The sequence below is a fragment of the Lactuca sativa genome, chromosome 8, assembly GCF_002870075.4.
Source record: "Lactuca sativa cultivar Salinas chromosome 8, Lsat_Salinas_v11, whole genome shotgun sequence".
Taxonomy (NCBI): domain Eukaryota; kingdom Viridiplantae; phylum Streptophyta; class Magnoliopsida; order Asterales; family Asteraceae; genus Lactuca; species Lactuca sativa.
Window position 1 is genome coordinate 194,892,864 of NC_056630.2, and position 16,576 is coordinate 194,909,439.

The 16,576-nt window shown below is 41.3% G+C and overlaps 1 protein-coding gene across 1 annotated transcript; it reads left to right on the forward strand.

Moving 5' to 3' along the window:
• The first annotated feature begins 311 nt into the window (after nt 1–311).
• On the forward strand, nt 312–5,501 carry LOC111900175 (copper-transporting ATPase RAN1). Its single transcript, XM_023896054.2, has 9 exons — nt 312–810; nt 1,402–2,004; nt 2,083–2,512; nt 3,162–3,487; nt 3,605–3,663; nt 3,758–4,100; nt 4,183–4,383; nt 4,474–4,731; nt 4,831–5,501. The coding sequence occupies exons 1-9, from the start codon at nt 469–471 to the stop codon at nt 5,305–5,307; spliced, it is 3,039 nt and encodes a 1,012-aa protein (XP_023751822.1). The 5' UTR covers nt 312–468; the 3' UTR covers nt 5,308–5,501.
• Nucleotides 5,502–16,576: the final 11,075 nt, after the last annotated feature.

A 16,576-nucleotide genomic window follows, 5' to 3' on the forward strand; every position in this document is an offset into this window, starting at 1 on the left:
TACACTCATGGATGAACAGTAACGACATCGTTAATTCAAGTTTTGAAAACCATAGGGATTATATTCATAAAAAAATAAATTAATTAAAGTTTTGAAAACCATAGGGATTATATTCATAAAAAAAAATGACTTATAGTAAAGTCACAGGGAGCATTTTTATAACTTTTTTTTACGATATCAACAGGAAAAAAGAAAATGAAATTGTTAATAAATGAATTAAGCTAATCTAAGTTCCTAAGATGTGAATTGAAATAACACGAAGGGGGTGTAAATGAACATTTACGAAAGAGTTTAGCGCCATGGCTGGGTGTCTGGGTCCTTAATATCATCAGTTTCACCTGTCATTCTCTCTCTCTTTCACCATATGCCTGTGTATATATATAACGTAGATTTTCTCTCTGTCGATATTTACAGAGATACATACAGGACATTTATATAGAATTTGTTCGGATCGCCCGTGATTTAATCATGACGCCGACCTTCAAAGACCTCCAGCTGACGGAGGTTGGGGGCCGTGATAGCGACGGCGGTCGTGCTTCGTCGGCGATCGACATAGGCGTTAACCTCGAGGATGTTAGGCTTTTAGATTCTTATGAGGATGCTTATAATGATAATAATGCCGGTAAAAGTAGGAAAGGTAAGGAGAAAGTAGGCGTTACGAGAATTCAGGTGCGAGTCACAGGGATGACATGTGCAGCGTGTTCCAATTCAGTCGAAGGAGCACTCATGAGCCTCAACGGCGTCGTTAGCGCCTCCGTAGCTTTGTTACAGAACAAAGCTGACGTCGTTTTTCATCCCAATTTGGTCGATGTAAGTCTCATTTCTGTGATTCCTTTTCACTAAATTCTGAATCATGATTCATGGAGTAATATCTGAACGAAAGAAGATACTTGCTGTTACCATTTTGTTTTATGAATCTATAATTTATAATGTGAAATTGTGATCGTAAGCTTACCGAACTTGTAAACAATATGTTTCTATTATTTAGGTCAACATTGATGATTGTTCCAACTTTACATTTTGCAGAAATCAATCTTAGAGATTGTCCTCTTATTGTTCTTACGTTTTCCCCCCTCTTTCTGTCATTTCCGTAACTGATATACATTTTATTATTTTAATTTTTGATTGGGACCATAGTTTTCACATATATATTTATTCAATTTCAGTTTAGTCATTGGAATTTTCTTGAATAAATTAGGCACTTAATTTTATAGTTGAAAAACAGTCCATTTCACTCCCAAATGGATTGAGGAGTACCATTTTCAAAGCCAATGGTAACATAAGCTGTTTAAAATTTAGATTTGAGTATAATATAGATCAATCAAGAAATACGATGAAAAAAGTTCATAGATAACACATAGTTTTTACAAACTGAGAACATGATTTGCACACTTTCTTCAGCAAGATGATATCAAGAATGCAGTAGAAGATGCAGGGTTTGAGGCCGAGATTTTACAAGACCAGGGTACAACACATGGAACTGTAGTAGGCCAGTTCATAATTGGAGGCATGACATGTGCAGCTTGTGTTAATTCCATTGAAGGCATTTTAAGAAAGCTTCCTGGTGTTAAAAAAGCTATAGTTGCTCTTGCTACTTCACTAGGGCAAGTAGAATATGATCCTTCTACAATTAGTAAGGACGAAATCATCAATGCCATTGAAGATGCTGGTTTTGAGGCTTCACTTGCAGAAAGCAGTGGACAAGATGGAATCATGTTAGGAATAACAGGGATATCGAATCACTTGGATGAACATACATTAGATGGAATATTATGCAACCTGAAAGGAGTTAGACAGTTTGATTATAACAAGATAACAAGTGAAGTAGATGTTTATTTTGATACTGAGATACTTACTCCTAGAGATTTAGTTGATGCGATTCATAAAGAAAGTGGTGGTAATTTTCAACTACATGTAAAGAATCCTTATGCGAGAATGGTTACTCAAAATCTTGAAGAATCTTCACACATGTTGCACAACTTTCTTTTCAGTTTCTCTCTTGGGGTAAGCAAATGGTTTTTTTGTTTCTTTAATTTTTATGCCTTCTCTTACTTACTAACTAACTATTCCACTTGATGACAGATTCCCATCTTTGCATTGGGATTCATATGTCCACATATACCCTTTCTTAATTACATATTACTCTTATCGATTGGACCATTCCAAATTGGTGATTGGTTGCGTGTGATATTGGCTAGCCTCATTCAGTTTAAAGCCGGGAAGCGTTTTTATATTGCTGCTTTTCGAGCATTACGTAATGGTGCAACAAATATGGATGTTTTGGTGGCTATGGGAACCTCAGCTGCATACTTTTATTCCATTTATGCCCTTCTATATGGTGCAATCACAGGGTTTTGGTCTCGGACTTACTTTGAAACAAGTCCAATGTTAATAACTTTTGTGTTGTTTGGGAAATACTTGGAAACTCTTGCAAAAGGGAAAACTTCAGATGCTATAAAGAAGTTGGTGGAACTTGCACCTTCAACAGCTTTGCTGCTTCTTTTAGACAAAGGTACTTAACTATTTTCTATAGCAATTGAACCCATCAACATCTTTTACCACTTAGAAAAAGAGTAAGCTGCATTTTTTTGGTCACAGAGTATAGCTGATTTTTCCAATTTTGGTCCCATGAAGTTTTCTTTTGCAGTTTTGGCCCTTATTTGAGGTTCTTGTAAGTTGTTGACTCGTGTTTCCAGTAAAATAACTATTCTTGGTCTGTGTGTGACTCAATGTAGCTTATTTTTGAAAATTTAATCCCAACAATATAGCTATTTTACTTGGAATAGAGTCTAAAACGTTACAAAAACCTCATATAAGGAGCTTTTTGGGATCAAAATTGTAAAAATCAGCATACTCGGGGACCAAAAATGTAACTTACTATTAAAAAGCCGATTTCCTTTTATCCTGTCCAAAAAGGTGGGACAAGGACTCACTTTCAAGCTATCTGTGCAAAAGACATGAATGCCCTCCTCATCCCCTTTATTCGCGTTTTTGGTTGGGACAAAAGTGCATTTTTTTTTTATCCATTGACATACTCTTGATCCCTCATCCATGCAAAAAGACACGAATGCCCTCTTCATCCTCATCATCGAGTATAGTCCTACAAAGCTTGTCTAGTTATGAATGGTGTTTTGAGATTAATAAGTTTGAGTTTGTGGCAGATGGAAATGTTATGGGAGAAAGGGAGATAGATTCATTACTGATTCAATTAGGAGATATATTAAAAATTGTTCCAGGGTCAAAGATTCCAGTTGATGGCCATGTTGTCTCAGGTTCAAGTTATGTGAATGAGAGTATGGTTACAGGTGAATCAACACCTTGTTTAAAAGAGATAAATTCTTTAGTGATTGGAGGGACAATAAACTTACATGGCTCCCTCCATGTTCAAGCTACCAAAATAGGCTCTGATACAGTTTTAAGCCAGATTATTTCTCTCGTTGAAACAGCACAAATGTCCAAAGCTCCTATCCAGAAGTTTGCTGACTTTGTAAGTACACATTTCAACCATAATTTATGGAGAAACGAATTAGTCTAGTAAGTTATATATGCAAGTATCTTTTTGTCTTAATCCATTACTCATTCAATGGCATGTTGATTGTTTCAGATTGCAAGCATTTTTGTCCCTACAGTTGTTACTTTGTCAATGATGACATTCTTCGTTTGGTAAGTAAGGTCCGATTTTCTTATTATGCATGACAAGACAAAACATAAAGATAAAGATAATATTGTTATGATATTATATCTTTACTAAACGCAGGTACTTTAGTGGAATTTTTGGAGTTTACCCAGAAACATGGTTGCCTCCAAATGGGTCCCACTTTGAATTTGCACTTATGTTTTCTATTTCGGCTGTTGTTGTTGCATGTCCTTGTGCACTTGGTCTAGCCACACCAACTGCTGTGATGGTTGCAACCGGGGTTGGAGCTAATAACGGTGTTCTTATCAAAGGAGGAGATGCATTAGAAAGGGCTCAAAATATTCGATATGTAATATTTGATAAAACCGGTACTTTAACTCAGAATAAAGCTGCAGTTACCACTGTTAAAGTATTCACACAAATGGATCGTGGAGACTTCTTGACATTGGTCGCTTCTGCCGAGGTATAAAAATATAAATCCATTCTTGTTCAGTTATTATAAAAAAGAGACAATCATTTACTAATTATAAATCCATTCGTCTCAGGTTAACAGCGAACATCCATTATCAAAAGCGATATGCGATTACGCTCGCCATTTCCATTTCTTTGAGAATCCTTCTGTTCCAAACGATTCTCCAAGAGGGACCAAAAATGAAAAAATGACAGGATGGCTTCTCGATACCTCTGATTTCTGTGCAATTCCTGGAAGAGGCCTTCAGTGTTGCATCAATCAGAAGCAGATTTTGGTAACATTTCAAGACACTAATGACTAAACTAAACCATACTGTTGTTTTAATCTTAAAATTTTCTTTTCTTATTTGAATTGGTTTGGACAGGTAGGAAACAGAGCTTTGCTGAAAGAGAAAGGGGTTATGATTCCCCTCGAAGTTGAAGATTTTATGGTGGATTTAGAAGAGAATGCAAAGACAGGAATACTGGTGGCTTGTGATTCCGAACTTATCGGTGTTGTGGGAGTTGCAGATCCATTAAAGAGAGAAGCCGCGATTGTGGTGGAGGCGCTTTTCAAAATGGGTGTTCGCTCTATCATGGTTACTGGAGATAATTGGCGTACTGCTAGAGCTGTTGCACAAGAGGTCTGTTTTCTCTTTTTTCACTCCCGAATTCAATTCAATAAGATTCCAATTCCTTCCTAGAATTTCATAAAATTCAATAAACTTCATTTCAATTTCTAGGCTGGAATTCTAGATGTAAGGGCAGAGGTGATGCCAGCCGGAAAAGCTGAAGTCATCCGTTCGTTTCAAAGAGACGGTAGCATCGTTGCAATGGTGGGTGACGGAATCAACGATTCCCCCGCCTTAGTAGCCGCCGACGTCGGAATGGCAATCGGTGCCGGAACCGATATCGCAATTGAAGCCGCTGACTACGTTCTGATGAAAAACAATTTAGAAGACGTGATCACCGCCATCGATCTTTCAAGAAAAACCTTCGCTCGTATCCGTGTAAATTACGTTTTTGCCATGGCATACAATGTTGTCGCCATTCCAGTATCCGCCGGAATCCTGTTTCCGTGGTTCAAAGTCCAATTGCCGCCATGGGTCGCCGGTGCTTGCATGGCGCTCTCTTCGATTTGTGTTGTGTGCTCTTCGTTGCTTCTTCGACTGTATAGAAAACCGAGGCTTACTACGATACTTGAGATCACATTGGAGTAAGTAATGGCATTTATTGGTTTTTTATTTTTATTTTTTCTTAAGAATGTATATTCCATCCCTCAATGTAAATAGAGGCTTGTTGTTCATCGAGTTTGATCAAGAAGATTCAATCGATAGAATTAGGGGTATGTCTTTCGTTTAATTCTACTGAAACCAGTTGTATTCGTGATGAAAATGAAAGTTCTTTCGGAAAATTGTGGTTGTTACCTATAGTAGCAATGCATTTACTTTTCTCTCCTAATAATAGGAATGTGCTTTATCTTTTAGCTATAATAACAACACAGTTATATTTTTTCCCCATAATAACAATGTATATTGACATGGACAATGTATTTTATTTGTTACATGTTGAGAAAATGTTGGTAAAGAAAATGTGAATATGTAGTTATTTTGGGTAGAATTGTAGATACATTCATTATTCGTATGAAATGAAACTATTTGGCGTGTTTGGGATTGCTTATAGTGCTTATAAGCTTATGTGGTATCAAAACAAAATTTAAGAAAAAATGTTGGGATGAACTTATATGGTACCGAAACACTATGATACACAACAAATGACCGGACAAAGGTAAAGGGGTAAATTGGTATACGAAGTTACGAACCACTGCCGATGAAAAAAAGAATAACGAAACTGGTTATAATGAGTAAACTGGTTTCCACCTATAATAAAATTCAAATAAGTTATAATGAAACAACTTATAAAAAACTATTTATTTTAAGCTAATATTTATTTATATTTTATTATATGAAAACACTAAAAAAATGTTTATTAGTGACATGGTTGGTCTTGAGGGTGTACAATGTATGTGATTGCACATGGCTTCTTAAAATTTAGAGCCTAAAATTCAACTGATTTACCTATTAATCTTCAAATATATGCAAGTGTTTTGTTTATAAAAATAATGTAGCTCAAATACGCTTCCACCTAGGACATGTTCCCTCTTATCTTTTTTAAGTTTTTCTCATTTATTAGCGACATGGTTGGTTTATTTTTATTTTTCCTTCAAAAACATTCAAAATTAACCGATCAATCCTGATAAGCAACACTATAATCAGGGACGGAACCAAAAATTTTCCACAAGGGTAACACACATTTTTTTTATAGTAATATATAATAAGATAACAAGAATTAAATATTACGATTTCATTAGATATGAGTCTAGGCGTATCTAAAGTTCACACGACACCACGGAAATACAATAACGAAACAGTATTGAAACAAAATGGAAATTTGAATTCGTGTTTGTGTCGTCTTGTATAAAAAAAGTCAATGTTATATTTTGTTGTGTTTAAATTTTGATACGAAAATTAACACGATACGACACGTAAATAAAACTCGATAAACCCAACATAAAATGATTTATACACAATGTATACACAATTAAATATTGCCCATAAAATATTTTAAATTCAAATAAAAAGATTTATTTTACTTAATACAAACCATGTCACTTCTTCAAATTTCCTTATAATTCCAATGCCTGGAAACTTCAATCAATATGTATTTATATTTCTTATAATTCTAATAAGCGGGGGTTTGTAACTTATAATCTATAATCACTCATTCAAATAAACAAATAGGGCTATGCTTACTCAATGTTGCATTTGACTGGACCCACATATTTCATTTGATGGACCAAATTGGGCTTTTAGTCTCCATGGACTATAAAATCAGGCTAAATAGTTTTGCCCTGACCGTAATGTTGTAATATGTTAATAAAATCTAAAACACCATATATATATATATATATATATATATATATATATATATATATATATATATATATATATATATATATATATATATATATATATATATATATATATATATATATATCCTTAATTTGTAGGAAATGCAATATGTTAATAATTACAGTTTTGATCTTTGATAGTTTTTAATTTGCTCCAGATAGTTTTTGATTAAGGAATGATTGAATTACACTTTTGGTCCCTATAGTTTTTATGCATTATTTACAGTTTTGGTCCCTATAGTTTTTAATTTTCATTAGTTATAGTTTTTGCCTCCATTCTATAGTGTATAATTTAGAAAAATATTGAATTACAATTATGGTCCATATACTTTTTATGCATTAATTACAGTTTTTGGGTCCCTATACTTAGTTTAGAAAATGAATGAATTACACTTTTAATTCTTCTAGTTTTTAATGCTAAATTACAGTTTTGGTACATGTGGTTTGTTATGCACTTTTGGTACACTTTTAGTTCTTCAGCCGCTACCAAACACTTTAAATCTGAAAAATAAGAGGTTGCGTCTTAATTTTCAATTAAAAGACTACCTAATAGCCATTTACATATTAATCACTTTAAATCTGAAAAATAAGAGGTTGCGTCTTAATTTTCAATTAAAAGACTACCTAATAGCCATTTACATATTAATCTTGAATAATATATATATATATATATATATATATATATATATATATATATATATATATATATATATATATATATATATATCTTTACTAGCTTATAAAAGAAATCCTACTATTTCTATAAATAGATCCAATAAAATAATATTATTTTTTTAAGACGTTCAACTCTCTAAGCGTAAAGTACAACTTATAATGAATAAAATAATATTAAATTTTAATCTGATTACCTTTGAAATCTTATCTCTTCCAAAAATTTGACCCAATCTCTTATCCAATTAAAATAAAACAAATAATCCATTATATATGCCCTTTTATTTGAAATTTTTTAAGCTTTATTTATTATTTATGCCATCTAATCGAAATTGACCAATCAGTTGTAAAATCAAATATTTTGTTTAATATTAAGAAAAAATATCTATGTATGATGTAACGTCCGAAATTTCAAATTAAAACTTTTCAAAATCACTCATCTTATTAACATTGTTACAAAAAGGTTTTCAATACATTATTTAACAGAGTAATTTCCCAGGTTCATATCATAAAACACCAACGCGAGGAACGGTACGATCACACCATTGCCTTGCCACAGACTCTTGAGAACCTGAAACATAAAACCACAACTGTAAGCTCGAAAGCTTAGTGAGATACCCCCAGAATACCAACCACATATACGCCTTCCGGCCCATAACATATTGCCTTCCGGCCCATAACATATTGCCTTCCGGCCCATAAGAATAAAATGCATATATAACATAACAAATAATCATATAGCAGTTAATAGACAACAATCGATCAACAGATCACATATCATAGCGTTACTCTAACAAGATACCGGTCTAGCCGGTCACTAGCATAACATTACCCCATGAATCAGTCAACATACTAAATGCATACATACGCCTTTCCAGGCCATGACCTTCCGGTCCACATAGCAACGCCTTCCGGCCCATAACATGTAATAACAACTACCCGGATTTCCATCCGATAAAAGGGTCGGCCTTGGTGCCATAAACCCTAGCGATATAGTGAGGATAACTCACCTCGAAACTGCCGACTGAACAGATAGCTCAAGCTGCTCCGATCACTGATACGATCTCCACCTCTGGACAGTCACCAATGCACTGAACTCAAACAGTAACAACAATTACCAAAATACCCCTGGAACCACTGGTAATTCCTTGGTCAAAGACAAGGTCAAAGTCAACCCCTGACTGACCCTACTCGCCGAGTCAACCCTATGACTCGCCGAGTCCCCCTACTCAGAACTTCACTCAACCCGCGACCTAACTCGCCGAGTCACCCCAAGACTCGCCGAGTTCAACGACTCTGAGTCCACTCGCCCTTAACTCACCGATTCCTTAAGACACCCTTTCTACACGTCGAGTATCCCCTTTTTACTCGACGAGTTCCTCCTGGAAGAATCGCGGGGCCACCCCGACTCAACTCGCCGAGTCTGAAGAACAACTCGACGAGTCCCAGTTAATCTTCAAGCTACTCGCCGAGTCTGAAGAACAACTCGGTGAGTCCATGCCATGCAGACGAGCAACTGCTTCCTAAATTACGTATGGTCCCGAGATACACAACCATGGGACTTTCTGGACTTCTAAACATCTTATTACTGGGGTATAAACGTCTGGGTAATAACATAATAACCCATCTAATCACTAAGTGGGTTTCATAAACCCTAGATTCGTATACACATCAAAATAACAGAAATGGTTCGAGTATTACCTGAAAACGCACTCTCTGTGTCCCCCAAACCTCAGGACTCGATCCTCCTTGATATTCCTTTGGCCAAATTCTTCTTCTTCTTGCCTAACAAGTTCCTCCAAGTTCCAATAGCTTTCTCTCCTGCTCTAGACGTCCACAACGATTAGGGTTCTTCTCAATCGACCAAAAGACGGACAATGACGGCCTAAGAGGTGTTATATACGATCCAAAACCGAACGGTTAGGGTTTCTGCTGAACAGCGTCGACTCGCCGAGTCCATGTCTGGACTCGTCGAGTCCAGTCGCGAACCCGCGACCAAGTCTGCGATCCTAATCGGCGAGTCTAGGCTCCAACTCGCCGAGTCCCCTCTTAAATCACCCCCAAAAACATAATTATATCAATATTTGAAATTCCGGGCTGTTACAACTCTCCCCCACTAGAACTAGACTTCGCCCTCGAAGTCTCACTCTGAAAATAGTTCCGGATGCTGCTCCCGCATCTCACGTTCCGGCTCCCAAGTCATTTCCGATCCCTTCCGATGTTGCCACTGAACCAGTACCAGAGGTACCTCCTTGTTCCTCAGAACCTTGATCTTCCGATCTCTGATGACCACTGGCTTCTCGGCATAATTCAGGCTCGCATCCACCTGAATGTCTTCTAATGGAACCACTGCCGACTCATCGGCTATATACTTCCTCAATTGCGACACATGAAAATATCGTGGATTCGTCTCAAATCCGTAGACAACTTCAAACGATAGGCCACCCGGCCTACCCCCGCAATCACATGAAAAGGTCCAGTATACCGGGGCCCCAACTTGCCCCCTCTTCCTGAATCGAATCACTCCTCTCCAAGGAGAGGCCTACAGGAATACGAAGTCACCGACCTGAAACTCAAGCTTGGACCGGCGTCTGTCTGCATAATTTTCCTGTCGGCTCTGTCGAATCTGCTCTGTCGACTGAAGCACGATCTCTGTACTGCACATCACTCTGAAATCGAAAATTACCCAAAATGCAACTCTGCTCTAAATCTCAACGATCATTCGACCCATAAGGGTCGGAAAACCATGAACCACCGGATCCCCGATCCAAAGCCCACTTTGTCCATTCGGACCGACTGAGAGATCCATTCTCACTCTCAGAGCAACTCTCACAAGTTCTCCTCTTGCCATCACATACACATACTGAACTAGTCCCAACACCCGCAGGTTGAAAGACCCGATACACTGATGATATCCTCGAACATCTCCCAAGATGAACCACTACATCCACCCTACACTCTGATCAGAATCACACTGAGAATTTAAGATTCTCCCTCTCCCTGCATCCTTTCTGAGCCTCAACAGACATCCCAAACCGGATGGGTTCCTTCTTCGCTGCCACAAACACGATGCTCGAAGGCATACTCGAAATACTCTAACCATGACTCTGCTCTGCAGCTTTCATTCTCGTGAACTTGCACTCCCCTTCGGAGTTACACACCTTTCTCTTTTCCTTCCAAGGGACCCTATTGGCCATAATGCCACTCCGACCGGTGCTACGGTGCTTGCCCCAAGCGACACCACCCTTTTTGCGTAACCGCTATTCACATACTCTGGTTCTCATTGCAGGGGCTCTCAATCCCATGCGCTCTCTCCACTCATCAAAATCGCTGCCTCAGCTAAACAAGATTACTAACCCGGGGCCAGACCTTCCAATGCATTCACACTGCAACATACACGATCCGCAATCTCAAACTGATCCAACAATACCAACAGAGTCTCCAGCATGACTGGACCGACTCTCATAACACATACTAGCCATTCAAGGCTATATCTCTGCGGGTCCGTACACCCAAACTCTGCGAACCCTCAGGTTCTAACTCTGGGAACCTTCCGGTTCCAGCTCTAGAAACATGCACAACATAATCCCGTGGGATTAATGCAGTACAACCCATCACGTACCTCAAACATACCAATACTCTGATCGCATAACCACGGTTACTTACTCAAGCTTGATTCCGGCCTTCTCTCATGCCTCCACAATCAAATGCCCTAGGTTTGTATCCCGCCCCGCATACCCGACACTCACTCTCGTCGGCCTATACTCTGCGCTGACAAACACTGCTGAATCCCAACAGCTAAGCACCCTCACATACTCATCGATCTCCCGGGGAATTCTCCAACTCTCCCCCACTTAAAACACTGACTCACAGCCACCGATCGCCATTAACGACCTTTCAGAACAATCCTGCACAAAGAGAACATTTACACACTGACTGCTTCCCACAAGCATAAGCAACCCTCAGCAAAACACATCTCCTCCCTGATCAATCCGCTCAAAAGAATCCGGTCTTTCAATTATCCCCTCCACGACTGCAGATGCTACCCGACATTCAACCTAGTGCCGCATCTCTACTATCAACCCTCACGAACAATAACCAACGGAATTCCCAAACAATAACCCGTAACCAAACCCACAACCTGCCAAAGGATGAATACCGCATCGAAAACCGCACAAGGCTACCGGCACCAAAACACCAAACTATAACCATACTAAACCATCAGGGAACAACGAATGCCAAAGCGAAAACTTGAAACACCAATCCATAACCATGCCAAACCCGCGAAACAACGAATACCGCATCGAAATCCACACCAGATACCAGCACAAACAATATGCCACAATCAACGCAAGCTAATCAAGACATCAAGAAAGCATCATACCCGCAGCTGCCTCCGGCACTGCTCCGTCTCCCTCTGCCACAAGCCGATAAGCACGACCCTGAGCCCTTGGGGCTCTGCTCCATCCTGTCCTCCTCCTGAACTCCTCAATGTGGCCGGTGCTAGAGCCTGCACCGGTCCTGCAGAAAGCTGTGGACAGTTGACCCTTAAATGTGTAGCACCTGGTTTCCGGTATGTGAATTTTATTTGAGCATTGCCCTAATTTAGCCTTAGACTCGGCGAGTCATAGGGTCCGACTCGCCGAGTAGGGACGGGACTCAGGACGCGTTTTAAGTAGGCGACTCGACGAGTCCATATCCTGGACTCGGCGAGTCACCGCTGCGGGATGAAACCCTAAGTTTCAAGGGTTTGCACCCTATTTAAACTCTCATTCCGCCCCAACTCGTCCCCATTCACCCCCAGAACTCCCCCTACATCGTTTTCCCTTGTTTTCTTGAGAGTTTGAGGTGTTCTTGGTGTGTTCTTGAAGGTTTTTGAAGTGTAAGAGGAGTAGATCAAGAAGATGAGAAGGAGATCAGCCATCCTTGTGTCATTTCAACATTTCCTTGAGGTATAACCCGTTTTCCCCTTGATTCTATGCTTAAAACTTCATTTGGGTCCTTCTTGGTCAATTTCCCAAGTTTGCATGTTCATTATATGTTGTAATAAGGCGTTTGGCCTTTGGATCTATGTAAGATTGAGCTCCAGGAGCTCAAATCTGTTAGCTTTTTGGTCCCATAAGGCTTGTTAGCCCTAGATCTACCATTTTGAGACATTTTGAGCCTTATAATCCATATTGGTGAATATCCACACGTAAAGTTGGAAACTTTACGTGTGATTCGTGTCCTAGAAGTCCAGATCTATGAATGGCATGGTCTGGAACCGAGCAAATCGGTATATTTAAGGAGTGCATGGCGACGACTCGGCGAGTCGCATAGGTGACTCGGCGAGTCTGGTCGCGAGTCACCGAATTGGTCCCTTCTTCATGTGTCGAGTTGAGCCTTGAGTCACAGGGGGTGACTCGGTGAGTTGGGAGCTGAACTCACCCATGTTAGGACTCGGCGAGTCAATGCCCTGACTCGGCGAGTCCAAGGCAATCTTCATAGTTCAAGAACAGACTCGGCGAGTTGTTCATACAACTCGGCGAGCCTTAGCATAAAGTGTTCTTCGGATGAAGATGAACTCGACGAGTTGTTCATACAACTCGGCGAGTAGGATGAAGGTGTTGAATGGCAGTTAGAAGACGGACTCGTCGAGTCATAGCCCGACTCGACGAGTAGAACCAGGGACCCAGGACATTGGTTTGCTAGGGACTCGGCGAGTGGTGATCCACTCGGCGAGTCGGGTCAACTGAAAGTTGACTCCAGCCTTGGCTTAGAGTTAATCCAGGGGTAAAATGGTCATTTTACCTAAAGGACAGTTAGCAGTGTTTGATTGAGTATGTCGTGGAAATTGCAGCCGGAGGACTCCCGGAGCAGCAGCAGTCAGTTAGTTCCCGATCAGTTCAGCAGCTACTTTGAGGTGAGTTACCTTCCAGTAGCGGTGGGTCTAAGGCCACAATGCCGACCCACCAGTAGGAGTTGTATGATAGATGATTGTCTTTGTGATATCATCTAAGTTCGCTAGTACCTGACATGATATATGCTAGCATGATATGCTGTATGTGATAGTAGTAGAGTTTGGTTGTTCGGACCGAAGGGTAGTCAGGCACCCCAGATGCGTCTGACAGTATGTGACGATATGTATGCATGCTGGCCTGTTCTGTTATATGTGATCGTAGTAGTAGGGGTGAAATAGTCCCCGAGGATCGGTTGTTAGGACCGATGGGTAGTCAGCACCCCAGAATGGCTTGACACGGGTAAGACGGCACCCCAGAATGGCCGTATGGGTAGGTCAGCACCCCAGAATGGCTTGACACGGGTAGGTCGGCACCCCAGAATGGCCGTACCGGGTAGTCAGGCACCCCAGAATAGCCTGGCAGTATATATATATGTTATGTGATTGTATGGTATGCGGTACGTTGGGGGATCTCACTAAGCTTTGTGCTTACGTTTACAGTTTTGTTTTCAGGTACCTCTGCATCGAAGGGGAAGGAGCCGGCGCGGTAGCGGCACGTCATACACACACTCTTCGGTTTCCGCATTTATGAGATTTACTGGGATTGTACTCTGATATTTGATGGGAAGTACGGTTTGGTTTTTGAGAACATGGTTGCAATGTGTTATGGTGTGAACAAACAATGTTTCTTTTATTTAGACAATGTTTTTATTTATTAATATTTTCTAAAGTAATATCAAACAAAAAAAAAGAATTTTTTTTTGGGGTCGTTACAAGTTGGTATCAGAGCCCTGGTTTGAGGGATTCGGACACGCCTTCGGGAGTGTTCGGACTCAAATCGAGGGATTGAAAGATTTTTCCAAAAGAAATTATTCTTTAAAAACCCGGAAAAGAGTCACGAGAAAGAGTAAAGTGTGTGACGTGCGCGACCGGCCGAGCTCAAGTAAGTATTCCCCATAGTACCCATACAAGTTTATGTTATGTTTATCAGCTTTATGAATATTGCATGCTAGAATAGACTAAGGATCTAGGAGTGATGCCTTATGTGCCTGTTTATTTGTTCCAGCTTATTGAATATTGCATGTTAGAATTGAGTAGACAGCAGTAGGGTAGCCTGTTTAGGTTATGCCTGATAGTATGAGCTTAGCATCCTATGTTAAGTGTCGTTTCTTGTTCTAAGAACAGTTTTGGCTTGAGTCTGTTTTTCCTTATCCGAATGCTGCTTGCTTCGTGCTTGGTGGGATTCTGAGTAATGGGAGTGAGCCACTAGGTAAACACGTCACACCACATGTAATCAGGGTTGAATGATCCCAAAGTGTTGGAACTGGCCCTATTGCGCAGCTCTTGTTTGAGTCCAACCGTTGTAGGGACGGATCTTTTTACTTGAAGGATTATCTAATCCTCATTACATGTGATGGTGTTTAGGTGGTGGCTAACTGGCATTATGAGGAGACCCACAGCAGCTGAGGACCAGTTGTGTTGAACTTGAGTTCTCCCTAGGGCAAGCCTAGGGTGAGAATATCGGAGAGTAGCAGTAGTAGAGGGGAGTTGGTGGAGTCGAGGAATTCCTCGGAGAAGGTACGGATAGATGTGGAAGGTAGTATGGGCCCGTACTACTGAAAGCAGAGGATCCGTACCCGAGCCGAGGAAGGCCAAGACGAGACCAAGGAACCTGTAAGTAGTTGAGATCCCTCAGAAAGTAGCAGTACCACTAATGATTATTATTGATGTTTTGCAGAATGGTGGTACTTCGATCGAGACCGACAGATGGCGGGTCAGGAGAGGGGTCAGGTTCGGGATCTGGCACCGAGCCGATTGAGGAGAGGCTACGTGAGTTCATCACGTCGGAGATCACTAGGGGCATCCTTGAGTCGACCCCCATCATCTTTGGGTCGATCAAGGAAGGGATCGTGGAGATGATGGAGGATCGCCTACGGGCATTCAGGAGCGACTTGGCCTCTAGCCAGTCAGGATCTCGCACACTGTCCTTCAAGGACTTCAGGAGCAGTGGTGCGCCGGATTTCCATGGGGTGAAGGACCCCATTGTCGCCAGGCGGTGGATTGCGGATATCGAGTCCGCCCAGTTGATCAGCTTCTGCCCCGAGGGGTCGAAGGTGAGGTACGCAGCAGGGTGTTTTCGGGACCGGGCCCGAGATTGGTGGGAGTCAGTGGGTGACTCGATGGGAGCCTCGGCTGTCGAGGCAATGACCTGGTCGGACTTTGTGGCTAGGTTCAGGGCAGAGTTTGCGCCAGCGGTCGAGCTTCAGCAGCTGGCCAGGGAGTTCTTAGACATGAGGCAGACGACAGAGACCGTGGCGGAGATCACCGCCAAGTTTCGGGAGAGGGCTTTATTGGTGCCCCAGTATGCAGGTGACGAGGATATGAGGAGGACTCGTTACCACGATATGCTACGAGCTGACATTCGGGAGCATGTTAGCTTTTCGGCTTGCCCTACCCTGGACTCCATGATTGCCAGGGCTAGGGAGAGAGAGATAGATTTGGAGCACATCCGGAAACGGAAACTTGAGGATGGTCAGGCATCAGGGGCTTCGGGGAAGAAGCCCAAGGGATCAGATGGGAGGCCGAAAGGCCAGTCGGGACCGAGCCGCTGCAGGAGGTGCGGCAGGCCGCACGAGGGGGCGTGCAGGATGGGATCGTCAGGCTGCTACAAGTGCGGCAAGTTTGGGCATATCAGCAGGGATTGCACTGCTCCTGCGACCGTTATTCAGACATCGGAGTTGCTGTGTTTCCACTGCAACCAGAGGGGCCACAAGAAGGCCAATTGCCCCATGTTGACAGCTTCAGTGCCAGTGAAGGCGCCAGCTCCAGCGACCCTGCGGATCACGGATGGCCGTCAGGGCAAGGCAGAGGCTCCAGTGGTGAGGAGTCGGGCATTTCAGTTGACTGC

Excerpts from the sequence above, each read along its gene's own strand:
- LOC111900175 (XM_023896054.2), top strand. The coding sequence starts at position 469 with ATGACGCCGACCTTCAAAGACCTCCAGCTGACGGAGGTTGGGGGCCGT. Across the intron at positions 3,664-3,757 it reads ATGATGACATTCTTCGTTTG|GTACTTTAGTGGAATTTTTG; the intron begins GTAAGTAAGGTC and ends TACTAAACGCAG. Across the intron at positions 4,384-4,473 it reads TCAATCAGAAGCAGATTTTG|GTAGGAAACAGAGCTTTGCT; the intron begins GTAACATTTCAA and ends TGGTTTGGACAG.